Here is a 27,607-nt window from a genome sequence, read left to right on the forward strand (position 1 = left end):
GTCCTAGGCCTGTAAAACATGCTTGAGTAAGTCCACACAATGACTCGTTTGCAAGAAGCACAGGGTACGGTCGTGCTTTTTAAGTACAATTGAGAGTTGTACATTTAAGTCAATGTTTTAAAAATATCTTGACTATTGGCTCCTGATATGAAGTAAACCATTTTTGGACAAACAAGCACATTAATGAAAGCTTGTCACATGACTCCTGGATTTGTGCAGCGGTAGCTCTTTTGCGGCAACGGCGGCATACTATGTCTCAAACCGTATAGAGGAAAATCCACTCCTTGGATAACCAGGCACAAACTACTAGGACTCCCCACACAGAAGAGTGATGCGACATGAACTGTCACCTCTACTTGTATGTAGTGTGTCCTCATGCAGCCATCATGCTCTTTCTGCTGCGTGCAACACACGTGCTTTGTGGGTCAAGGTCTTTGGAGGATATCAGATCATATTTACTTTGGTTTAAGTTCTGTGTGAAAATGAGATTAAATGTAAAACTAGAAACGTCACTAAAGATTGGCACTTGATACCACAATGCGAGGAACTTGGAAAATGGGAATAGGTAATATGAGAAGCTGTGTTAAGGGCACAGAAGCAGGATTCAAATTAAGGCTCCCATTTTGACCCAAATTTAACTTTTTGTGCCTGTGTGGGGCAGCGAGATAGCACGGGACACTACGACCTTCTTTATGACAAAGAAGGTTTTAGGACAGAGTGGGAGCATTAATATAGAATTGTCAAGTCTTTCATATGTGAGACTTTTGAGGTAGGTTTGTGTGACAAGTACACTAAGCAACCATACAGCTATGATCTGGAAGGGGAAACTGAGGAAATCCCTCTGATGCCAATTATCCTAATAAGAGTTTTGGAGAGATGAAATGGGTTATCTGGTCTCCCTGCTGTGATTTGGTCTTTGGCTTCTCTATTGACACTGCCAGCATGGGTGTCAAAGATCTTCTGCTTTAAGTACCTGGCTTGTTTCTAGGAATCTGATTAAAGTAGATCACCTCAGATAACACGAGGAATTAATGCCATGAATACATATGGGAGGATTTCCAAGCTCATAAGCTGCATACAGGTCAGTCCTTTTCAAGTCATCCACCCCCCACGATTTTTGATTTTTACAGAACTGATGATCTATACTCGGCATTTTCCTCTGTCCTATTAGCCTTTAAACTTAAACCACTTATCTTTATTAATTCTGGTTGTAATCTGCTCAGTTGCTCTGTCCGCTACAAGGGACATACTGTACAGAGGTAAACCTAAGATAGAGGACAACCAACAGAAAACAGTAGAGAGTTATTGGGACTTTGCATTAGCCATCACAAACTTTCCTTAATAATTACATCCTTTTACACTCTACGTTCTCTAGATTTTTACAGTGTTTTGTAAAACAAATATTCTCTTTTAACGTGTTCCCCTGAAGTCCCACGTTTCTATATCCTCCCAGCTTAGTCAACAGAAAAGAGGTGGACTCCTAGCTCCTAGCTCTTTCTTTTAACTTCGTATACTCTCAAGCGTGTAACCATGCTGTGTAGTCAGGCTCAGTGTCTTGGCTGTAAGCAACTGCACGCGTATGTCGGCACACAAGTCATTTTTTTTTAACAAAGCCTTGCTCGCTATGCAAATACGACGTCTCCAGTGAAGTACACGCTCAGACCAGCAAGCATCAGCTGGCCCTCCATAGCCTTTGTTCAGTGAGTCAGTGATTTTAGCTCAGCTCTGTTAGGTAGGTCCCTGAATTGTGCTTTACTCTTGGTGACATTATAATTCGTGACATAAGAAGTCACAAATGGTTACTTTACAATGCAAATGTGTCCCTAAGCTCTGTGCTCAACTTCACCCACCGTGTAGTCCTAATTTAACCACACCTCAAGGGTAGGACTTCAATTTTAAATAAGCAAATAGTAGGTATGAAGTGTATCAGATTGACTGCTCCATAAATTAAACTTGGGAGATGGCTACATTAAATCTGTGCAATGTGTTTTTACAGGATGTCCAAACTGCTTTGCACACAGCACTCGCAATTCTCAAAGCAAGACTGCTCCTCTGACCTTTCCTTCCAAAACCAACATATGTAACGCAGATCACACCTCTCAATAACGCACAGAGAGAAATGGCAGAGAGAAAAGAGGATTCACATGCCAGAAATGCATGTCCCGTCACTGTGTGTGTCTGAACGTGTGCTCCAGGAGCAGGAGCTGAAGCCCTGCAGAAGGGAATGCAGGAGTGTTGCCACTCGTCTGCACGACGTGGCTCACCACCATGGCTTCATCCCCTCATGGCATAGAAAGATGACCTGAGAGAAGGCTCAATCCACACCGAAGCCAGGGTTTTAGAGGCTCTGTCGCTGTACTAGGGCAAGAAAAAAGGAATTCAGGTTCCGTTCACCTTGCTTCCTCTTCCTTGCTGCTCAGGCAAGCGTGTAATGCCAGTTTTCACGAGGCTGAGCCCTGTCCACTGGGAAACAGATTAAGATGATCAACTCAGGCACAGAAAGTACTGAGCAGCCATCTAATGGTCACTAGAGATACGCTAAAGGTCTGGGCTGCTGACCTTGAGGCGAAAAAGCTTTCTTTGTCTGTCCGAATCCCCAAGGCATTCAGACCCCTGACTGGGGGGAAGTTCTAATCCAAATGACCATTAATCTTTCTTAAAGTGAAAAGGTCAGAAGAGCAAGTTATACAATGCTGGGGTTTTTTATGCCAGCAAAAAGCTTCTTTATTTTCAATGCTAACCTAAAATATACAGAACACTTAAACATCCAAACTTGCACAGTGATTTTTTGAAAGTGATGTCAGCTTTTAGATAGATGACAAACTCCACACAGAGTGTCAGCCCCCTACAGCTGTGTCCATAGCAATACCAACAATGCCACACAATGGTGTCCTTAAATTGCATAAAGGCAAGTGACAATACCACAGAATGAAGCAATAATGTATTGGAGCGGCTGACAATCAGTCTTTAACATGTGTTATCCATTTGACTGCAGGTGTAAATCAGCATTTCAATGTCAAGTTGCTAATTTAAGGCTGTATGGTCAAACATTCAAATAGCATAGCCCACGAAAAGCACAAGCACATTGTTAAAGTAGGTTAAAGCTACTACAAGTCAAGGAACACAAAGGAGAAAATTTCACATCAACGAACTACTGTTTGTGCTACGATATATATTTCATGATGGAGTATTACTAAATTAAGTTAAATATTTAACAGAAGCTCAGACTACAGTGTGGGCAAAGCAGTCACTCTTTTGCTGCTCCACTGACTCAGGCGGTGTACGTGCTGCCCATGTACTTGACAGCAGAATCAGGCTCCCTGATGGACAATGCGACATGAATTAACGTTGCTCTTCAAAGGATACGTTCCACTTTTCTTCTGCTTTTACTTAACTGTGACTCCTAATGGCTGTGCATTAACTTTTTTATTCTTCAGAGAAAAATATCTGCTGCCATTAACAGTATTTGGAGTTCTTTGAAAAATACATACATCTTGTACTTTTTCTATAGAAACCAAAGACTGAACATTTTGAACTATTTTTTCATCCCTTCTCATATTAATATGAAATTAACTCAACTTAAGACTTTGGAATTAACATTCCCTTGAGCTGTGCCAAAATGGTTCTTCCCTTCATTGTTACAGTTTGGCTGCATAAAGCTTCCTACCAAGTCACTTGTGATGGCTTTTTCAGTACAATGGGGAAAAAAGAAAATGAATGGCATTCTGTTTTTTTTTTATGGCAAAATATAAAACTGTTCTAAAATGCTCTACTTAGGGGAGCTGCAGCTTTTCTAATGATATCCCAATTTTTGTTATTTCTCTCAGTTTCACTGAGAAATTCAGAGCAAAATCAAAAGCTTCTGCTTATTCTTGTGTACAACTGCATGACAGCAACCACTCTGACACATGCACATAAAAATACACTAAATATTTCTTCACCAAACGGAGCCTTGTGCTATTTCACCTACACGCTACACGTAAGTACAAAGGTAACTGCCTGCAAAAAAAAAAAGTACCTGCAAATAGAGCTGAGACCCTTCGCAAATTCATCCACTCTAAGTCCCACCATACTATTTTCCAAAGAGCAGTCTCTTGTTCTGCAAGAAACCTGGCGATGGCTCAAAAATCGAATCAGGTTATGAGGCAGGATTACCAGGGCAGGTAGGTGCACATGACCCTCCCTTGCTTCCCGTGACAAGCACTGTGACAAACTAGCAGTCTTTGTACTGCCGCGTGAACAACAGCTCTTGGAGAGATCAGGAAAACAATCCCATTATTTTCTGCATTCATTAGTTGGTGTTTAACAGCTATTTTGCATTTGAATTAAGTTATCTTTTATTTAGGAAATACACAGAGATTGTCGAAGGAAAAATGGACAATATCTCTTTCGGCCTCTTGCTGGATTGCCGTACATTGCTCTTGTCCCTTCTCCACAGATATACTTAATGCAGTGAGGGATTTATTACTGCTTAGGCAGAAGGTAAGATGTGGAAGCCCAAGACATAATGCACATGCTCTGGAGCACTGTGATGCTTTCAGCAGATTTACCTGAGGGTTATGGAAAGTGCCTAGACGTAGCTTTGCCGTGTGCCTTTTAACGAACGCTCTTTTTCAATCCATTTTCCAGGTCTCAGGAGGGTGGAAGGCCAGCCACAAGACAGAGGATGACAGCCATGGCACATTGCCCTGAGGTGAACATGCTGCAGTGAGGGATAAACTTGCATACTGACTTACCTATAATTTCTTCCAAGTTTATTTGCACAGGATGAACGTAAGAGTTTTCAAAGATTTAGCCATGTTAGGTACATATTTTTTGGTTCATTCTATTTTTGCTTTAACTATGGGCATAATCAGCTCTGGAAGGGGAAAAGGGGGTGTGAACAAACTACTGTAGGCAAAGTAATGTACCAGCTGCCCCCATTTCTGTTGATGCTAAACAATAACCCTGCAAGCTCTGAGTACCTTGTAAGGGGAGCGGGTTTTCCATTTTGTAGTCTAGGTAAAATTATACCTGCTGTTTAATTACTTTCATCAGCACGACACACACTTGTTCATGCTCGCTCCCAAAAGCTAACCTTATCACTGAAGACAGACTGAGAAACCAAATGGTTCAGTGTCTGTATGCATGTGCGCAACTCCGAAAATCAGGACTATGTTACAGAAGTCGCAGATCAGTCTCCACAGCAAGAATTTGACTAGTTTGCTAGTACAGATGTGATAACTCCTACTCTAATAGAAAGGCGTCCCTTCAAACCGTTCTGCTGACAGCACTGAATAGCCCCCATTTATGCTTGCTTAAGACCTATTGAAAAGCTATGATGTAGATAAACTGGGCATATATTCTTTTTTAAATAAAGACTGGCACATTATTTTATATAGTTTTAGCTCTTTAAGGCAGGAAGTCAGTCTGCTAACAAGTATGACATATAAGGTTTGCTAGCGTTGTCAGGAAATACATACTTAAAACTATGTATTGACTAACAGAGCAGTTGTACTAGAAGCTTCCTAGAAGTTCAGAGACATACAGCGCAGCAGTTTGTGTGCTTTTATTTCTGAAACTTCTGTAACATTCTTTTCAATTATCACTCATGATACAAGGGTTTTCTGTGCATACAGCCAAGCTCACCAAACGAACAACTCTGCAGAAATAATCGTTATTCTCTATGATGCTAATGAAAGCTTATTTTCTCTGAATGATTTTGATTCATAGTTACTTTACGAGATTCAAGTTAACATCTGGATGTGATCCTGGGCAATATGCTCTAGGTGACCCTGCTTGAACAGGGAGGTTGGACTAGATGATCTCCAGAGGTCCCATCCAACATAAACGATTCTGTGATTCTGTGCATGACAGAGTTAAACACAGCTCTCAAACACTTTCATAAGCTTGTTTACAGCAAGTGCAATATTATTCATTATTTGCATTCCTGTAGCCTTTAAAAGTAGTCACACAGATGTTCTGGAGGCCTTTAGTAACAGAGCAGTAATAGAAGTCACATGTGGAACAACTGTGTTAAAAGATACAGATATATTTGACCAGCTAGATTTTCTCACTGTAGAATAATTTAGTTACATAATACATAAAAAAGTTCCCCCTGTCTCTTCAGTTGTGAGTAAAACTACCAATGCTCAGAGCAGGCCAGGAACCAGGCTGTGATACAGTATCAAACCCTCACTATTGGAAAGACAGCACAGTGGGGTGACTTAAGCTCCCTTGATTTTCTCAGAAAACTTGCACTTGTAGCTAATAATTGGTGGTGGGGAAACATTCATGCAGCTGATGTCTACCAGTGAGATTTTACAACCAGTTTAAGCCAGTCTAAAACCCTGCTGCTACCAAAGGGTTGTTGGAAAGAGAAATGGCCCTTTCTTGCAGCACAATGTGCTTATGTTGGATTACAGATGGTATCAAACCTTTTGTCTCATCTCTAAAACATTGTTAAAAACCGTTACATCAAAGGGCGTTGTGAAGCTTAATTTAAAAATTAGCAAGAGCTCCGAGTTACCTGAAAGTAGGAAGCTAAGTGTGAAGTTCTGTCGGTGGAAAATCCAGCCTGCTAATAACTGCCACATATGCATAAATGGTAAATAAAAAGCATACTGGAGTAAAATATCCTACATTCTTAGCTAGCCCATCAAAGTGCTCAAGTGCAGTAATGAAATCCATGCACTGTTCAGTTCCCCAGAAACTATATTCTCTCTAAGCAACATGGCTGCTAGGAATTAGGCTCCTGGAAAAAAATCCTCCCTTCAGAACTCTACCGCTACCACAGCCCGCAGAAAGACAAGAGTGGAAAGATGAAACATACCAAAAATTACATACAAAAGGGTTTAACTAAAAGATTTTCTGTGGCTAAGGCAAGTTGGTATAATACAGTAAAACGAATCCTTCATCTTTTGCTATTGCAAAGTAAGCCTTTGCAATAGCGATTCTTGCTGGCAATTTTTGCAGAGAGGACAAGATTCTGAAGGACGTGGAAATCCAATGTGTTTCCCAGAAGAGGCTGAGGTATATTGGCAGTACAGTCTGGAAGTCTGTACAGTCTGTACAGTCCCTATGGCCCCTAAATCCATTTTGTGGTTAAAAAGAAAACCTCTGGTCTTCAACCAGTATCAATCTACCTACTTCAACTGAGCACTAAATAGACTCAGTGTCACCATCCAATATGGATCTGGCCTCAGATTGCAGGACAGCACAAGTCTTATCGTGCAAAGACTAGAGTGCAAAGATGTAAGTACAGAGCCCACTACTTCAACAGGGCGACTGAAGAACTGGTCTCTTCCTAGCAGAAAGAAACAAGTATATCAGAGGTTGTATGGTTCTTCTCACACTTGTGTTGTGCTGTTAGTAGCTACAGGAAGCTGGTGCTGAAAGCCCACCATGAAGCAGAGTTTGATTTAAATGAATTGTACACCCAGACCATGTGCACAGTTTTAACAAGAAAAAATAGTATTAAAATTTGAGTTTCATTTCTCCCTTTCCCACTTCCCTTTCTCAGTTGACAGTCAACCAGCTGGTTAACTGTTCTGAACGTGCACACTCATTCCCATGTTTAGCCAGCACTCCTAGTGGGGCACTGTGCAGCCATATGCTACACCACCACTTTTTAATACTGAACCACAGCATACCGCCATTTCCTTAAGCTGGTGGCTTGTACTCTAAGTGACAGCACCAGCAGGAGCTCAGCAGAAGCAATTATTTCACACAGAAGCAAGATACAGTTGATAGCTTCTTCCCACAGCACACAGCAGGAAAAGGGAGCTGTGGCCTCCACAGAGAAAAGACACACGTGATGGATGATGTCTTGCTGTTACGCAGTTCCTGTCGAGTTTAGAAGTGCACTTCATTCTGCTTTTGCTCCTCCTATGAACACTTCACATAGATCTTAAAAGAAAAGACAAATATCTGACAAGACATTAAAAAATTCTAACGCCAATGCAGTTTCAGGAAGCCTTTTCCAAACATGTAAAATGTGCGTAAGTTTTTTATCAATCAAACCACAAAAAAGTACCCTACTTTAATAGCCTTCTAATAGCTCTGGAGCAAGGTGGTAAAAAGATCATAAAGTGAAAGAGAATATTGGAGGCTGACTTTTTCCACAAGGGAACTTCCCCTTTCGAATTAAGAATGACCTAAATTATTCCTAAAATAACATGACTTTAAAATAAACAAAATCACAGACAATTTAAAAATAAAAATAGTATTTTGTAAAATGTTTCAGAATATCACTTGAAAAACAATTTCCACTTTTGACCACCTCTGAAGCACAGGAAAGCCTTCACTATAGGTAATAGTCTGATCCAGCTTTTACGCAAGTAATACCGCTGACTACTGAGCAAGAGAAAACGCAATCAAGCTTTCCACTTCAAAGTACTATTTAGTTAAAAATGAATTAGTTGACCTTTTGACAGTGTGCAATGGAACAGAAGAGGAAGACACCCAAGTTCTTCCATTCCCTAAACAAATCCAGCCTGATATCTATAAGAAATCACCTTTGTGTTAGCTAGAAAATAATATACTTTTCTGATTAAAATTTTAAGCTAATAAAGCTTCATGGAAGCCTCAAAGAGGGCAGATAAGTCTTCTTCTGTCTGAGGACGTGGTGATAGTTTGGTCACTCTCTCCTGCAAGATTAAAGAAAAACTGGATTACAGAAGGTTGCCAATGAAATGAATCAAACAGTAGTTAATTATGTAGCTGAACTATGTGGCTTTGTACTAACGTCCTTCACAGAAAATAATAAGGTTTTGCAAATAAGTAATCAAGTAATTAAAGTAATAAGGTTGAAGCATCAACAACTGCACTGTACTTTCAAGCATATAATAGTTTACATTGCTTGTAATTAAACACACAAACTGGATGAAAAGGCAGTTCATTTGCAAAGTCAAGTACTTTATAGATGAATCTTGTCAATCAAAGATGTCAGTAGATTGGCCTGCAGTATCCTGGGAATACAGTCCATTTTAAAATTCACTTGCCAGCAATGGAAGTAGGAGTTTCACTTTTAGGGATGAACATTTTCAAAATAAAACATCTCTCTAGTGCTCAGGAACTGCACTAGATGTGTAGAAAAAACAGTGCCTGTGACATCAGATCCTAAAGAGAAGACACGGCTGGGAAGGTAGTGAAACTGCTTAATAAATAGCTTGTCACTTTGGAATCAGAACAGTCGTGGGTGGTCTTCACTTGGACTGTGATTCAACAGAATTTTCAGGTGCTTAAGCCCCACTGACCGAAATGAAACTCAGGTGTATGCTTCACTGCTCTGCATGACAAAATAACTACGAAGGCAGGGATCGCAATTCAGAAAAGCTGCTGTTCTATTCAGAATGAATAGGTATTATTATAGGTACTCAGTTATTGCAAAAACGTGTGGCACATGACTCCACTTAGCTGAAAGGGCCTAATATTCATGTAGTTGTACTGGTTGTGATTAGTACTTTTATGATTTTAAGCATCAACAACTTTAACATTTATTCAACGACTAGGGAGAGTTAAAAGCATCTAAAAAGACAGAAGCCAGGCCTACGCTAGGAATGCATTGTTTCTCAGCAAAGCGGTCTCCAGGTGAATTTGGCAAAATAGTATTTCTTCTGCTACAAAGCTATTTCAACATCTCCCCAGTGAAAGAGGCTATCCTAGTAAAAGCCTGAGCTTTCAGATTTCTTCCTTTTTTCCCCTTGTGAGACAGTGGTGTGGGATATCATTTGCTGAGCCCCTTGCCTCATATACTGAATTGGATGCTAAGCAAGGAATACCTCCAGCCCTCCTTCAAGTGGAGAAAGCTCAGTTAACGGCACCCTTCTGAGCACAGGCTCTCTCCCAGTGGCATGTACCTCCATGGCAGCCCAATGTCTCAGCCACTCCACTTCCCTCTGAACCCACATGGCTGAGAGCTGTGGGCCAGCTGGATGTGGTCACAAAGCAAGACAGAGGTGACTGCATTGCGAAGTGAATATGTGAAATATTGGCCTAGCACGGAGAGGAAGTCAGCTGTGAGGTAATCACAGTTCATGATCAAGATCAGCATGATTAGCATGAGCTATGCTGAGTCTGAAAAGTGCAGCCTTATAAGCCTAACGCTACCTGCACTGGAAGATTTGCTGGTGCTGCTACCACAGCTACGCACACAAGTCTAGCCAAAGAAAAGGCTAAGATTCTTCTACACAGATCTGAAATCAAATGGAAAATTCAGATGGCTCTGCAAGAAAAGCATGTGTTTTTTTCAAAAGCCCAACACTCAATATAATAACTCAGTGTTCAAGTACTCAGACTCATCAGGCTTATATTAGGACCCTCCGGGTCAAATTACAGTTTTGCAACTCTGTGCATTTTGACGGACAGGGTTATCTATGAAGTCACACAGGGTGATGAGACACGACCACCCTGACAGACTGGACACACTAGTATTTTCAAGCTATACAAAGAGAATGTTACAAACACAAGCTCTTACTATGCTTCGAAGCAGAGCAATCAGCATCGCCTCTACACAAGCCTGCTGTTATTGCTAATGCCCAGAAAGCAAGGTCTTGGCTCCTCTCGTCTGACTCACTAGATTCTGGAATAGTGCCAGTAATGAGCAAGTTTGTGCTCATCAGAGGTATGTCCACATTATAACTGCCTCTGGTATGTTTGCAGAGAGGTGGGCTGGGGGAGGCAACAGGCCCTCTGCACTCTATCATGTTTGGTCCTCCTCATCACCCCCAAACACCGACTCAGGACCAGACATCTTAGGCCCTGGGACATAATCTCCTTTGCTAGACTGCCTGCTATGCTGTAAACAGAATCAGTTTCAACAGATTCACTTAGAAAGGAAAATAAAACTCTGTTTTCAAATATACTTCAAATATAAATATTTGTCCCAACAGAGTTCCAGTCTCAAATCCTGGTAATTAGAGTGGATTAGTTTTGTTTTCCTGCAGCCTGCATTTCACAGTGTGAAATACGTTCTGCAGATTTATTAGATGTATCAGTCTGCACCACACTGCATTGCCAACATGAATAGGTCGGTGCTGTATTCCAAAAAAAACCTACTGCAAGATGAAAAGAAAAATATATCAAAGACTGAACTGTATGGAATACCTCTGTGGGTAATGGACCATTAAGAAACAGCAATCCGTTTTCTTTACGCTACACTTCACGTACAAAAATAAGGTTTGAAAAACTATTATCTCATCCCATTTTACATAGTACAACTAATCACCGATGCAGTAAGAGGAAGTAAATGAATTAAAAGTCAATTTGAGCTAAGCTAACAAACAAACAAACAAAAACCCTACAGCATCTTTTGCTGAAGAATTCAAAAAAAAAAAAATAGCTACGGAAAACATACCTTTGATGAGATTTTGTGCATGTAATGAACCCAAAATAACTGCTTTAGAAGAATATATTATCAAAACAAGCCTCCAAAGGGCCCTATAACAACTTACGTGCAAAAACTATTTGATGGACTATCAGGGACCTTAGGTTTCTTTGGGGCTGTGCCACTGATCTGTTGTGTGTGATCTAAAACATCTGCATCTTTGTGTCTCATTTTCTCAGCTATAAAATAGGAATATTAATATTCCCTCTGTTGTAAGTTGCTCTGAGATTTGTGAATGACACGGTAAGAAGTACTGTCGTAAAAACTGAATGACCCTTCAGTCTACAAAATTTTTATTTTCTCTGTAGCATTTACTTCCCTTGATATTTGGTGGCAATAAATCATAAGTAGACAGTAGAGTCCATAGCACATGAATCGAAGTTTCTTTTTACAAGGGAAATTTTGGATTTTCCTTTCGATGTGATGTGTTCCTTTTTGCAGTGTCTTTGTGAGCAATGAAACGATAAAGGGTATTACAAGTTTAATCTGTATCATCCCAGGGGACCTTATTTCAAATTCTGATGGGGGTCAATGGAACAAAAAAGCCATCTGGGAAGAAAAGTGCAACTTCTCAGTAAGAAAAAGTCTAACGCAAAGTGAGCTCGATCATTCTTACCAGCTAGCACTCAGTATTAAGGCTTTTAAGTATAACCCATTCTGCATGTATAAGTAACAGAGTTAGTTAAGAAAACACAGTCTCTTCTACCAATTCAAAGTTATATGAAAAACATCCTCTTTTCAAAAATTTGAAGTTTAGAAAAACATAACTAGCCATTCTTTCTGAATCCAAGTGAAGAACAGACTGCAGCATGCACTCCATTCCACTAAACGGAAAAACCTAAACTGGGCAAAGGAAAAAGACAGTTGACTTTCCATTATTTTCTCCATTTTAATTGCTTTCATGTAGGACTAGGAATAACATTTGCTTGAAAAGAAACACTTTTGTTTATTAAAAATCTGTCCTTTTTGAAAAGAAAAACTGCTTTGCTTTCTGTCTTACCTGAGGCAGAGTGCCTTTGACTAATTCAGGGATGTCTGCTTTAGAATAACCAATTGCAGCTAAGCCATCATCAACATTCAGATCAAATAGGAATTTCCGGAGCGTGTCTGCCAAAATAAACCCTGCATCCTTGATTCTGGCAGTGCGGATGTCAGCTCCTAAAATAAGACATAATGCCTTGACTGTAGGGTGGAGAGAGAAGAGGAAGCCTGCTCTGGACTTAATTTAATCATAATATCAGCTGAATACATATCCATGCATAACAGCTACCGCTCTAAAAGCAACATGAAGTAAAAACAGGAATCAGTCTTCATTTTACAGTTGGAGTAATTTGTAAAAGGTGGAATAAAATAAGATCAGGAGAAGCAAGTAACTGCTGCCAGAAAGACTAACTGCCACGTGAAGTTCACTTCCTTTCTCTCTGTGCTTACAGGGAGAAGCACTTTTCAGTTCGACTAACTGCTGGGAGGAAAGAAGCTAGCACATGAACATCGGTGGTATTTATTTTTATGGACAGTGTGCCAAATGCCAACTTTTTTTAAGGCCTTGACTTTGCTGACATCTAGAGGACATGAAAACCAGTGATCAAATAATTTTCTATTTGTTTCTCACTCTTCTGTTCAGAGGACGAGAGTAGGTAGGCTGAGGGAGACAGAAGACAGCAGGACAATGTTTAGAGGGGTTAAATAAATCCTGAGATTAATGCTATTTCAATATATGTGGTCTAGAGTAGGATAACGTAGGACTGAAGAGGAAGAATGGATATCTTGAAAGTATCTACTAAACAGTAACAAAAGCATCAATATAAAATGAAAGTATACCAATGTTTCTTACAGAACAGCTTGCTCTACAAAGAATGGTCAGAATTTAATTAAAAAAAAAAAGCATATAGAAATAGAAGACATAACTTCCTCTATAATGCTTCTTTCCAAAGCAAGCTGAGCCAAATTTGTTTTCCGCGTAACTTCAAAGACGTAACACCAGAACAATGTTGGGTCCAAGTGCCATACTGAGAGATGAGTAAGACCACAATACAGTCACAGGAAAAATATTTTCTGTGATCCTCAGGCTCAGATAGTCTCTACCACAGTATTGCCACTCTTATTACTCAACTATCTGGGAGAAACTGATAAATAACTTATTAGAGAGTCTTGCATGAAGTCTCATGCTGTTGGGATTATGCCATGCAGTCTGCATTCATCCTGGGTTTTGCTGTAGAGAAGTAATTGGAACATGAAGGCAATCCAGTAACTTTAGACAGAAAGTAAGAAGGGAAAGGGAGGAGGGAAAATAAGGATCGTAAACATGAAGGGCACTCTTGAAACACTGCTCCAGTTGTAGTACTTTCTTTTTGTTTAACCCGAAGAATACACTGATCTTTGACAGCACTTACAAAATTTCTGGCCACACGCACACCTATTTCAACTGTTTAGGAATCCACCAAGGGAGATATTAAGCTTGTTCTAGCTGTACTTAAATTCACAGCTGTACATACACACGACATAACTATTTACTAATCTGCTCCATGTCATAAAATACCTTCTTAACCATGGCATTTGGCAGCATGACAGATTTGAATCAGCTACTGTAGTCAGTTGGACTCTGGACCGGAATCAAAAGTAAACACCTCAGGTGGGAGTTAACAAATTCATTTTCACAAGACATGTTTTCGGCAGAATCCTTTTATAGCAAGGAAGACAACAACACAATTTAAATTTCTATTGAGAAAATTAAATGAAGGTTTCAGATACAGAATTTCTGGCAGCAGTTCACACCGTAAAACCTAGAGGAACTGCTGTTTCACTCCTTGTTTTAAAATCAAGACGACAGAGAGCAAATTCTCTAGATATGCTGTGCTGGCCAGTTATCCAACAACATTTTCTTAGTCCGCTTTATTTGAAGTTATGTTATTACTGAAGGAACACAGAAATTTCCTAGCTTAGACTTCAGCTAGGTTTGTGGTCTGTCTTCGACCATAGGCAAAACCGCATACCTTGGAAGAAAACTGAGCAAACCTCATAACCAACAATTATAACATAATCTGAATTTTCCCCCAATATATTTTTTCTGACCATGTTGTTTTAAATCATCTTTAATATGACAGTGATACTTTCATTGTCTGTATAAAAGCCCCACTCTTGAAACCTACCATGCTTTCAGATTAATTATACAGGGAAGTCATACTTGTGACTGGATTGCTGTGTACAGAAACTGAAGATAGTAAGCAAGGGTATTAGCAGTAGTTTTTCTACAACACAGCCTAGAGCAGGCAGAAAAGCTGACCTTAGATAACAAATACATTAGCTCACATGCAGTCAATGCTGCAGGTGCAATGAAGAAGTATCTCTCTGAGAGGCCTTCTGGTGCTAGGTTCCACAAATTAACAAAGCACTGTATGAAACGATCCTCTTTAAATGTGCTGCCTGCTTGCAGCATTTACTTTTATTCTGCCAAGGGGCAAAAGAGGCCACTTTGTTCATTAATCCAGTTCTGTGCCACCACAGATGTGTCCACAGAAGAGCTAGTCCACACGCTCCCTCAACGTCGGCCATTAAAATTCCAATACTTCCAAACATGCTTAGGCCTACAGTAGAAAGACTGAAAGCCACAGTTATGATATGCCTCAGAAAAGAGCAGGAGTAATCCCGAACATTACTCTGTCCTAATTCTCTGCAACAGCAGGGAACTTGTTAGGCAAAATACTTCCTTTTAGCTAACAGATGTACCTTTTTGAGAGTACTGCTTTGTTTTATGGTACCTACTCTAAAGTAACTTCTATCCATAAAGCACAAGAGAGATGCCAATCACAACTATTCTCTCCTGATTCATAAGATAGCTTCACAGTATAGCTAATTTCAATTTGAAAGTTCTCTAGCTAAGAAGCAGATTTCTCAAGCTCGCTCCTCTAAGCACACATCATCCTGTAGTATTAAAAAGTTAACATTATACTATCCAGATATCAAATCCTCTGTTTGCACAGTGAGTAACTCTATCAGACTCCAGAACCCAGTATTTGTATTTTAAAATTAAAACCCCTGCAAGAACCATTACAGTTGTTTTCACACATTCTTTTTCTCCCGAAAAGACTACTCGGGAAGAATTCCATTTCCATTAATAAGCTGTACTGACAGAGATTCCTACCTAGTATCTCTGCAGCTTCCAAGTGCCGCTCAGGATGTATCTGCGCTGTAAAAGCAAACACTGCTGGGGATGTCAGCACCACAGAAAGGCCATGCGGCTGGAGAAGAGAAAAAATATAAAAATGCATCAACAGGTATCTACTAACCACTTAAGCAATGTGCTTTAATGCTTATTAATGTGACATAATGGAGAGTTGAAGTGTATAGTATAAAAACAAAGATAAACCAAGTTTTACCACTAAAGAGTGATCCACATTATAATCCTTTGGTTTGTAAGTTTTCACCAAACCAGAAATAGGGTAAGACATTCCATGGCTGGAACAGAGAGTAGAGAAAAAGTGGTTAGGGCAACTCTCCTGGTGTTTAGAAGACTTGTGTTCAATCCTTTATACTGCCAGTCTTCTGCATGCCAGTGTCTCATCCACAGATACTCAAAAGGCATTTAGATACCGATATGGTACAGACATCCCTCAGCCTCTGCACCTTAGGACCTACCTGTAAAAACAGCAAGAACAAGCACCTCCTTGCTTTGAGTGTGATGTTATACTAGTCCAAAAAGACTGAAACATGCTCAGATACTGAAGTAACGCAGAGAGTCCATGAATAGCATCATCTGCATCCCTGCCTGATCACACTGAGTAAAATAAACATCAGCCTGAAAGTATAATTAAAGAGTACATTTGCTCAAACAAAAGGAATGAAAGGAAGGTCTCTGAAGAGATTCACTGCTAATAACTTTTTCATACAATTCAGGCTTAGGCTCTGCTTCTCTGAAACTAGAAATTAGACTTAAAATATTAACTACAGCTCATTTTAGCTTGCTAAATGTCTACCCCACAGACAAATTTATTGTCAATTGCTTCAGTTCAGGAATGGCACAAGATTAGCTCAGCACTGTGTGACTGCAGAACAGCTGACAGAATTCAGCATTTTAATAGCAATGATTTTATTTTTCTAATTATGGTTTTTACAACCAAGGAAGGAAAAATAGGCCATGTTTTGGAATTTTTACAGGACTGGTTTTAAGTCATACCAAGTGAGAATGTAGAATCCTCCTACTGTAAGTGGCAAGAGACTACTAATTTCTCATAGCATAAGGCCCCTCTGTGATAAGAGGCATCATAGGCCAGGCTACAGTGTCAGCAGTGTCTTCGGCAATCTGAAGCAAACACTAGGAGAGAAGGTGACCTGGGAAGGAATTAACATTTTCTGTACTTACCAGAGATGAACACCAGCATTGCCAAAGCCAATACCAGCAAAAGCACTTGCTAGATGCATGCTAGCTCTTGCTTCACGGTCTTCAGGGTTTCTGATGGCTCTGTGCGCCATGGAGACAATAGTACTAGTAATCTCACATATGCATTGCTAATTCAGGGTGGGGAGAAAGGGTTTGTGGGAAAGACATACAAAAACCTCCAAGATAAGTTGAGAAAAAAAATGCTGGAAATGGGATCAGTTGTCACTTCAGTGACACTTCAAAGAGATCCTGCTTCTATCAAACTAGTTCACCGAAGGGTGAATTTCCTCTCACTTTTCCAAAATGTGAGTAAACAGGGTGAAATTAGACACATCCACCTCTGGCTTAAACAATTCTACTACCAAACTCTGGTAAATACATGTTTAGATCCAAGCTCTGAGCTTTTTTCATCATCTCATCAGATGCTGGCCGGACTTGCACCATCTGTGCAAGGAGAAGTCAGAGTTCCCTGCCTGCCTACACAACAGCATGCTTATGTTGTTTGACAACATGCAGGAAAAAACTAATGAACAGATTTCAGCCTATAGGAACAATAAACAACTACTTTGACTAGACGGGTACTGTAAAGAGGCTTTTATAAAAAAAAATAAATGTTGATCTTTAATAGAAATGCATACAATATACAAAAGTTAAAACTTTATTGCTAAGGATCAAATCCAGCACCCAGTTAAGTCAAAATTTAATCTAAATGGAAAGTCTTCTAAGTTATGAACTAATTTCCAATAAGCATGTAATTTTACGTATTCACAAGTCCATCGAAAAGATAATCACATTCACTTATCTACTATTTGTATACGTATCTTCATTTACACTAAAAGTCAGGGAAATGACTCCAGCAGTACTTAGTTCAGTTTATCACATATTCCCTTTAAGCTGTCACAGAAAGAGGATTATTGAAAAGTATAAGAGTGCTGCTCCCATATTAACTGAGCAGCTCAAAATACTTTAGCTGAGGGCTTCTGAAATAGATTTGCAGAGGCATTAAAAAGCTACCTTGGCAACTTAACCCCATAACCCTAATCCTACCTCCAATTTTATCTGACATAATTTTTTGGCTTTATTCAAGAGAAATCCAGGGTAGGAAATGACGTTCTAAAATAACTCTTTGCTTCATTTCAGACTAAAATTCAAGTCCTTCTAGGCATTCCTTTTTGGGCAGTGAAGACTGAACATGCTGAGAGGGGGCACGGCTGTTGGACACATTACCTTTTCAAATATTTAGCTACAATGCGCAGAGCATGGAGAGCCCAGACATCACTGATGGGGTTGCTGCCTTGGTAAGCCGGTCGGTTGATTGGATTTGTAGGGCAGGGACTGCGCATCTTGTAAGGAAGAGCAGTGTATGATTCTAGAGCATGACTATAAGAAAGACGAAAAACGAATTAAGTGGAAGAACTCCACTTTACTGCCCTGCTGTCCTTTCAGTCCAGGTTCCTCTTAATAACTTCTGGTGCTTAACAGATGCCAAAATTAGAAACACGGTATCATAGATGACTGGGAGAAAGCTGGATGGACACCTCCAGAATGCCCAGCTCTCCAACAGACCCACAACCCAAACACAGTCACAATCTATCAACTCAGTTCATGGCCAAAGTTAGGTCAGATGAATTGGCATCTTGGTTTGAAATGCTTTTCATTAACGAGTGCTGTGAATCTGCAATGGGTGCATTTCCTTTCTGTAGGAAGCAAGCCTTAAAAGGTTCTAGCACTGTCAGCATAGTAAGCTACTTTTCTTTTAAAAGCATTGACCTTCAAAAATTTGGAGCGTGATACTTAAGCTAAGTGAGATTTAGCTTAAAGTGGAAATCTTGTCTGCCAGACAAGATTCTGACTATCATAAAGCATCGCATTGCCTACATTGCTAAATTTATATGTACAAAAGTACATTTATAAACAAATGCCTAAATTCCATTACAGCTATTGTAGTTTGGGATAATTCACTAAGCTTGAGAAATCACACAGTTTCATTGCATATACATTACTTTAATATATACAACATACAAAAGCAAAGCAAGCTTTGACCCTCAGAATAGAAACTTCCATGCATTTTGTGCAGTTAAAACCTGAAATCCAGAGTAGAAGAAAATTTTATGACAAGTAAAAAGCACATTATGAGAGAGGTTCTGAAGGTTCTCATAATTGGGCTAAAACTTGCTGGTATCCCACAAGCCCTAACAAAGTTTTGTTGACACATTGTGGCTTTTATTAGAAAATCCTTGTTCTCTGTTCCCTGCTATATCTGTCAGACATGCTAAATGTCACAGTTCTGTCGTTAGTCATCTACATGATCGCTTGAAAAGTGACACCTAGACTCTCTTCCCCCAACAGGCACCACCCTGAAAGCAAATGGTTTGTCCAGCACACTGCACAAACATTAAAATCTCTGCAACTGAATGATTTGCTTCCAACAGGACTAAGGGACCTAGCGTAATTAAGTAAGAGGAAGGTATAACTGAGATCACCCTAAAAAGAACAGCAAAAGAGAAAGAAGGTCATCTTTTTCTTCCCCTAAAATATTTTTTTTGTACAACCATTATAGTAAAAATACACAACTGTAATAAAATCAAACAGCAGCCTACTGTAAACGCACCAAAGCACATCGAAGCCACTGTTGGCCACTATTCGCTCTGGCATGGACAGGGTGTGTAAAGGATCAATGATGCCTAGTGTGGGCTTAATGGCTCTTGAAGCAATGCCTGCAATATGTAAGTTAGGAAAAAAAGTTAAAGAATTTTTACAATAAAACAGGATAAAAAAGCTTAATGTTCAATTTGTAAAAAAAACGATGGGAAATGATTTGAAACTATGAATACAAAAGCAGAGGAAAGGGACAGAAGGAAGAGTAAGAAAGGTCTATGTCTCTAGGTCTAAGTCTCTACGTCTCACTGTAAGAGAGTTGTTTGATTTGGCACAGTTGCCTGGAGTGAATAATACCAAAGTTCTCTCTCCATTTGTAATCCTCCCTGAGCAGCCTATACTTTCAAAATGTCTCTGCTGAATGGCATCTACAACATTACTCTTTAATTTATATCTTCTGAGAAGAATCAGAAAGCAAGACTGGTTTGTTTCCAGAATTAATTGCTGTTGGTAATTGCTGTCCTCAGCATCTCTAATAACTGTACCTTCTTGTTGTAGTTAAGACGGCACAGATATGGCTTTGAGAGAGAGAGAGAGAGAGAGAGAGACTGACACAGCTTTGAGAGAGGGACTGACTGACTATATATAGACTGGAAAACTCTGAGGTACCGTCAGAACTCCTCAGTACACTCATTTGTCCCAAATATTGTAGACTGCGTGGCACATAAAACCCACACAACACTAAGAAGTAAAACCTCAAAATAGCTATGAAGCTTAAGATGACATTTTAGCCTTAACCCTTATTTTCCAGGGATGAAAAGGTCAAAGGAAGACAGCGCTCCTCACTTGCATAGCATCTCAGGCCTGAGGTTTCAAAAGTCAGGAAAAGGAACATTTGGTTGCAATTATACAACAAAGAAACAGAAGTCTTAAAAACAGAAAAGAAAATATAGAGGAAATAAGGAACAGTTGGTTGACCCTGAAAGAAAGTAGAAATTTCCTTTCCAATTAACATTTTCTGCCATTTAAAGACTTGAAAGATTTTAGTTTCCTGTTTTTTCCTTCAAACTATAATACACTGTACTACATAAGCATTTCATTATGCTAATATGCTTTAAATTTAACTCAAGGGCGAAAGCTTTACGCTCTTCAAATTCGTTGGTGGTAGCTGAATTGAATGAAATGACACCTGCAATGACACGTGGTATCTCTTTCTTTCAAGGCAGGGAAATAACGAAGACGTTGGAAAAAAAAATTGTCTTAAATAGCAGACAAAAAAATCTCACCGGTTTTTACTTTCAGTTCTTTGAAGTCAAAAATGGCAACACCTGTAGTTTCACTTCCAGTTCCAGCTGTTGTAGGAACTTGAAAAGAAGAATGAGGACAATAAGAAATAATAAGTAATACAGAATAATGTAAAATAAATAAATAAAACCACAATAATAATGCAATGAAAAAAAAAAAGATCTAGGAAATCTCAGCGGTATCGTTGAAGAACCAGACACTAGATGGGAAGCCAAAGGGCGAAGAGAAACAGCTAACATTAATCTCTTTTCCCAGTAAAAGGAGTCAAACTCAGCTAAACAAACTGCTGACAAACTGATGATCTTACTTCCACTGAAGTATATAGCAAAATTGTTGCTGAATACAACTAGAGGAAAATTAAGCCCAAAGACAGTGAAAAGGTCATAGTAAACGGATTTCAGCAGAAATATCTAGAGAGACCATGAAAAGATTCCCTTTCTCCTACCCTTCCCTCTTTACCTGCAATGAGTGGCTTAAGGGGCACAGTGACAGGCTTCCCTTTCCCAATAGGAGCATTGACGTAATCCAAGAAGTCTGCCATAGGGCTGGATGCATACAGGTTGGCAGCTTTACAGGTGTCTATTACGGACCCACCTCCAACAGCAACATAGGCGTCAAACTCTCCCTTTTTAGCAAATGCAATGGCATCCAGGAAACTTGGAAAACAAGAAAGGCTTTCCAATTAGTCAGGAGAAAAGCAGCACACGGAAAAAACATAAATATTAAGACCAGAGTACAGAACACAAACACAGGGGTGCTCATAGAGACATTCAGCATGCTTTAAGGGCCAAGGCACTACTTTGAGAAATGCAGTCAGAAGTAGTACCTTTGGTCTGTTGGCTCCACCCGGACATTATCGTACATCTGAAAGTTTATACTATGTTTTGCCAAGGAGTTCAGTACTGCTTTTACAGGAGGGAGTTGGGAAAGGTTTCTATCTGTCATCAAACAAACTCTTCTAGCACCAAGATTCTGCAGGTCCTGCAATAGCAATGAAATTAAAAAACAAACAACTGGTATAAAATCATAACTTAAACTATTTAAATACTAAGCCAATTCAACTGAATAATTCGATTTAAAAATACTAAAAACAATTGGTTGTTGTAAGATTTTTGAAATAGTATCAGTTAAAAGAGTCCACACATACATACAGGACGCAGAAAACAGCAGAATTTATAAAGCTGTCAAATTTTTACAGTTGAAGTCATCTGAATATACTGGAAGAAAGCTAATAACATGGATGTCCAGCAAGTGAAGTGGAACCGCTGAAGACCACAGTAAAAGGCAAAATACTTTTTCAAAATATTTTTTTTCACAATTCACGTGATATAAAAAGGCCTTTCGGCAGGTTAGATCTCCTCTAGCTGCCTATCAAAGCTTTGCATTAATATCTGGAGCGTTTAATGTTGAATATTAATATAATAAAAAAAAAAGCCCATGATAAAGGCGAACCAGACAATGTTACTCAGGTGAATCATCCCACACTGCTCAAGGCAATGGAAACAAAAATTCTGCAATTTCACTGTGCAAGCTCAGAGCCCAACTCATACCCATCTAGTTTAATGGCAAGTTTCTGACTCACTTTACTGAGCAGTGGAAGAGATGAAAGCGATCTTGAGGAAATTCTGGTGAGTCACCAGGAATCAAAACTTTTTGAATTAACTTTTCTGTCAGAGAAAAATATTCCTGAATGATACTGGCAAATCATCAAAGATCTAATTTTCCATTAAGCTGCATTTCATGTAGTCACTTACACTGCAGCAATATCGATGTAGAATGCTACTCTTCTTACCTAACAGTATTTTCCAAGCTTTTTACGCTAGTATATACGACAACAAATATTTTAAGCAGTAGAGATTCAGACACGCTATATATAAGCTTTCCCTGGATTGGTAGTACCAGTAGTCCTTTAGAAATAACTTTTCACCAGTGATAGATTTCCACTGTTGAAGCTCACCATGCCAATTTCTTTAGTAACTCCTTCTCCATATCGAATGTTTGAAATGGCCATCTACAAAATAAAAACATATTTTCTGGAAAAATGGAGAAACTGCATCATGTCCCAAGTATCCAAGATGAAATATAAATAAATATATTAAATAACTACATTGAATCATATTTATTAATGGAAATATTTCTTAAATGTCATATTTGCAAGTATATATACTGCTACATTCAAATAAAATATTTCTTATTAAATCTACCTCAAATGCATAGTCTGTATTTCCCAGCGTAGCCTGTTCAGGAACTGGAATGGAAATTAAACCATACAGTTAGGGAACAAAAACTGGCTTAAATTTGTATTTCAGTACTAAAGTTAAGTGATTCATTTGCTTTTAAAATCACTAATACATTTGCACAGGTTGTCTTGGCTTGTCTGGGTAACGCTTACCAATTTTGTCCCTTGTTATTTGCTAGTTCAAATGATCTAAGTACTTAGACCGATTAATAAAATTCAGTAAAAGAAAGGTGTTTTCCATCCTGCAAGAACTAATTCTTTACTACATAAGTTAATAAGTTATCAGGATGTCTGCATGATAATTTGTTCACAGTCTGGAAAGATCAGAACAGCGCATAATAAATATGTAGAAAATTTACAGGATTCTAGACTTAAAGGTATTGCAAATGAATGTAGGAGCTATATATCCTTCAGAACAATCTTCACATAAGTTCATGAGACATCCTCTATAGGTACACCTGGACAGAAAACATCTTTTGGGCGTGGGTGTGTGAGAATAATTCAGAGGGGCATTTACGCTTCTTTTTACGCTGAACTAGCACCAAACTTGCTTGAAAATTAAGAAATTGAATGCAACGTTAATAATAAATAGAGTTTTGAATAAGAACTGGTGTCATTATCAACTTTATTTAGTGGAAGAGAGAAAACAGTATAAGGATAGCATTTCAGTCATGTCTTCTGTTCGCTAAGTCATTCTTGCGTGAAGTTCCACAGAACTCTGTACTTTTGCATATCCTCATTTGCCGCAAAGAGAAACAAACTTCATCAACTGAAGCAGCCTGTTCTTCTCCAAGAAAAGATCAGATGAGGCATTCTGCTCTTCCTGCTGAAGTCATGCCTTCCGTCTGCTATATTAATTGAAAAATTGTGATTTGAATTCAGACCCAATGAGCGAAGCCAGGATAATGAGCCTACAGACACTCTGGGGTGCACTGAAGCACTGACCCACAATAGTAACAGATAGATGCATTAAAATCCTTTATGTGCTTTCTATTCAAGCTCAGGCCAGCTGCTATCAGCTCTTTCATTGCCATCTCTTGCCAGGCTGTACATGTTTGACCTCTCCTGGAGTTTGAGTCTGCTGTACTCTTAGTCATTAACTTGACAGGCTAAGAACATGTCCAAGCCATTTACTCTCTTGCTTTCTGATGGTATAATGGGTGCCCTGCTGTTATATTCTTGAGCCAAAGTTAACTCTCAGGAAGAATTTTGCTGAGTTGAAAAACTGCTTTATTTCCTAGAACACTGTCACAAAATACAAGGAACAATTTTCTGCTGGGATCACTACTACGTTGGTTACCACTTTTTAGAGAACTATGGAACTGTTATTATCTTGCTATATATATTGTAGACCCAATTTCTGCTATAGAACTTACATAGGGAATCCTTCACACAGATTTCCCTTTACAAAGGGCTTATTTTGAATTGACTGAGTATGTCATCCAGCGGATAGGTGGAAGAACTAGATTCTATTTTCTGTTCTGCTGCTGTCTATCTGTCTTGGGTATAATAAATACCTGAACATACAATAGCTTTTCCATATGTAAAATGGTGATGACTGTTCTTCAGAGACCTTGAAAAATGTCTTAAGTAAAGCACATGAAACCAAGCCACTCAGAATCACTTATTACTGAAATTAAGGCCAAAATTATTACTTTTTAATAGAAATTCTACCTACCATATCTTATAGGAACCTTTATAGTAGTAAAAATGAAACATATGGGATATACTGAAAGATTAAGAACATCTGGAGACTAACTTTAGCACAGGAAGAGCTGCTCTCACAGACTCCCTCTACAGCCAATGCAGAAAGAAATTCCTCCAGAGGGCAACGCAGTCACTGTATGCAACCCTCCTCCGGGATCGTGATCCCAGTAAGCCACATTCTCTTCATTAACTATTAAAAAGCCTACGGAGGTTACATTCCTCAAGCTAAAGTAAGTCTTTGTGAATATCTGTTTACCGATACCACTTTCTGTTTCTTTTCTAATGTAACAGATGCACATTTTTCCCCTGAGAAGCAGATCTAAAGTTAAGATGGTTCAGGTGATAACATCAGTAGTAGCAGCCACAGCAGTTTTCTGATCAAGTTGCCTTACAACAGATGAAGGGAGAGAAGGGACGTATTAGGTGCGACTTACATGAAAATGCTGAATCTCTCCACATTATTACTGAAGAGTTGGAAAATAACAGACTGCTTACCTTAGAGTGTTTTCTTTTCTCCCTTTTATGTGCTCCCTCTACCCAGGTTATAAATCTGGGTACAAGGTCATGGTCTCACATAGAATTATTTCGGAGACGCAAATTAAGTCTTACCTTGGGAATAAGTGTGACTATGGCTTGGGCACCGACATCTGAGTAAAAGGAAGAAAAAAAATCACAGTTATAAGAAAAAATTGAAGAAGGCAAATTAACCTGCATGTAAAAGGCAGTCTCCTGTATGTATTCATTTGTCATGCTTTACCTCAAAATTTTTGACAATGGTGACTGCCATCTAGTGCTCCATGTAGATAACGTCTTTGCCTATATTGAGGGCCTAAGAACTGTTTGTGAGAGTAATGAGCAGCTGCAGTACAACTTACACCTAGGTGCTTACGGTATGCGACTCACAGACCACACAGACTGAATAGGTGCCCAGGAGAAAGGAAAAGGATTTCAGTAAAGTGGATGTGATATGCCCCGGCCTTCAGTGATGCTGCTGAACGTGAATCAGCGCGCGCGAAGCGCTCCTATTGCGTTGGCGGCAGATGAAAGGGAGCAAGGCACGCAGATGGTGAGAGAGGTTAGTGTTAGACACGAAAAATTACAGCTCCGCTAGGAGGGAGATGGGACAGTAACAGTGTAAAAAAAGTACTACGCATATTAACATTCTCCTCCGGTGTAGCATCAGCGAAGGTGAGCAGGGCAAAGCTAGTTCACCTGCCCCGTTAGGGAAGCCGTGCCCAAAGCCACAGCGCCGTGAAGCACCGAGAGCCGCTCACCGCAGTCTGAGATCAAAACGCTCTGCTTTCGTATCTAAAACGGCGCGAATGCTTGGCACAAGGCTGCAGGGCGACGGCTGCGAGGAGCGCGCAGCCGGCCAGGCCTCGGCCCCGCACCGCCACCGCTCGCTCGTGCCGCTCCCAAGCGGCCAGGCCGGTTCTGCTGTGCAAAAACCAGCCCTCGCCGACAGACCGCTTTCTCCTATCCAGGTTATCCTTGCAGTTAAAGAAAGGGGTGGGGGTGGGGGGTAAAAGAATATCACACAGCACACGAAGACACCTTTAAAGCTTGTGCGTTATGACCGGAGGCCGAGGCAAGGCTAGTGTCCCCCCCAAAAACTCCTCGGCCTCACACGCCGCGGCCATTTCACCACAGAGCCGCCAACGGCCGCAGCCAACGGCCGCCCCCCCCCACCCCCGAGCCCGCGCGCCGCCCCTCACTCACGCGGCGCGCTGCAACTGCCGCAGCAGGCGCGCGGCCCGCTCCCGCCCCGCCGCCGCCGCCATCGCCACCGCCGGGGGCTGCCGGGAGGCGGCGGCGGCGGGGCCGCCCGCTGCCCTCCCCCGCCGGCCGTCCCGCCGGGGAGCGGGCAGTACCCACCGGTTTAAAGGTCTTCTGCGAAGATAAGCAGAGGCGACGGCCGATGTAGACGCGGCCGCCAAAGTTCAAACGGATTTCAGCAGGGACTGCGCAGCTTACCGAAAGCAAGGGCTTGTGCAGGACGGGTAGGTAGCTGGCCTCCCAGGAGGAGATGGTACGGAAAAGTTGCTTATAAAGTACTGCTGGAGAAAACGCGTGGTTGAAATGACAGCTGTAAGGCTAATTCAGGCTCCCAAAATGAACGCTGCAAGGTCAGCCTGATATATCCGGCAAAATCCAACTGATACCTGTTTGAAGGAGGGCAACAGCGCGCTAGATGCCCTATGAAATTACATGGAAGACATGGAGCAAATAAAAGCATATTCAAACTAGCTGTTCAGCACACTCCTCCTTGCTCAACTCGCAACACCGATGAGGTGAAGTTTATGACTATACAATTTGTGTATAATCAGTTTGTGCTTCACCTCTTCAAGTTTTGAAACGTGAAATTATTTATAAATTTCAGAAACCGGGAGCACCCATGAAGCAGTTTACATTGGTCTTTACTGATTTTATAATCACTACTGAAAATCCACAAACTATCAGCATTTCTGTAGACAAGTCTTTGGCTTCAGAAAATTCACCAGTAAAATGTGGGTCAGCAGTATAAAATACTTCTCTAAAAAGAAAATGCTTTCTAGCTGAGCAGGTAACAAGACATATCCTATGGAAACGCAGGAAAACTGGAAGTCTAGAACCTATTTCAGAACAACTGTTTCCACATTTCCAAGGACTTCTCGCCTCTGTTGCCTTGCTAGCTGTGCTGAACAGCTGGTTTCAGTGGGATGACATCCATACAAACACCGCTGCCAGCGGCCAGTCAGAAGCAGACAACAGTGGTAAAAACTACTTGACACAGCAGTACGAAATTTTTAAAAGGCTAAGAATAGATATTTTATGTAAAGCTGACAGAAATTCACCATTATACTCAGTGCATTAATGCCACTGAAATCCTTCAGTACCAATGCCTACTCCTTCCAGCCTGACCACTATTCTACAGATGGACCTTTGGCTTTTTAATCACACTCAATTGCCATCTCAGCAAGCTCTTACTGTGAGATGAAAGATTAATTGCTTTAGAGTTATTCAGCCCTTCCAGGAA

General features: G+C 40.2%; 1 protein-coding gene across 4 annotated transcripts; it reads right to left on the reverse strand.

The window, feature by feature from the left end:
• Window positions 1-5,533: 5,533 nt before the first annotated feature.
• Window positions 5,534-26,579, reverse strand: ADHFE1 (alcohol dehydrogenase iron containing 1). 4 transcript variants are annotated; one of them, XM_068932589.1, is made up of 14 exons: window positions 26,467-26,578; window positions 25,201-25,238; window positions 22,850-22,893; window positions 22,603-22,656; window positions 21,472-21,626; window positions 21,105-21,301; window positions 20,627-20,704; window positions 19,354-19,459; window positions 17,970-18,122; window positions 16,725-16,823; window positions 15,742-15,820; window positions 15,507-15,603; window positions 12,366-12,523; window positions 5,534-8,627 (listed from the first exon to the last, which is right to left on the reverse strand). In XM_068932589.1, exons 4-14 carry the CDS (start codon window positions 22,654-22,656, stop codon window positions 8,544-8,546), a joined length of 1,260 nt encoding a protein of 419 aa, XP_068788690.1. In that variant the 5' UTR covers window positions 22,850-22,893; window positions 25,201-25,238; window positions 26,467-26,578; the 3' UTR covers window positions 5,534-8,543. The 4 variants fall into 4 exon arrangements, with proteins under 4 accessions (XP_068788690.1, XP_068788689.1, XP_009666702.1 ...); XM_068932588.1 differs by lacking the exon at window positions 26,467-26,578 and adding an exon at window positions 26,311-26,410; XM_009668407.2 differs by lacking the exon at window positions 26,467-26,578 and adding an exon at window positions 25,349-26,282.
• Between the last annotated feature and the right edge of the window lie 1,028 nt (window positions 26,580-27,607).

This window comes from Struthio camelus, chromosome 2 (genome assembly GCF_040807025.1).
Source record: "Struthio camelus isolate bStrCam1 chromosome 2, bStrCam1.hap1, whole genome shotgun sequence".
Classification (NCBI taxonomy): domain Eukaryota; kingdom Metazoa; phylum Chordata; class Aves; order Struthioniformes; family Struthionidae; genus Struthio; species Struthio camelus.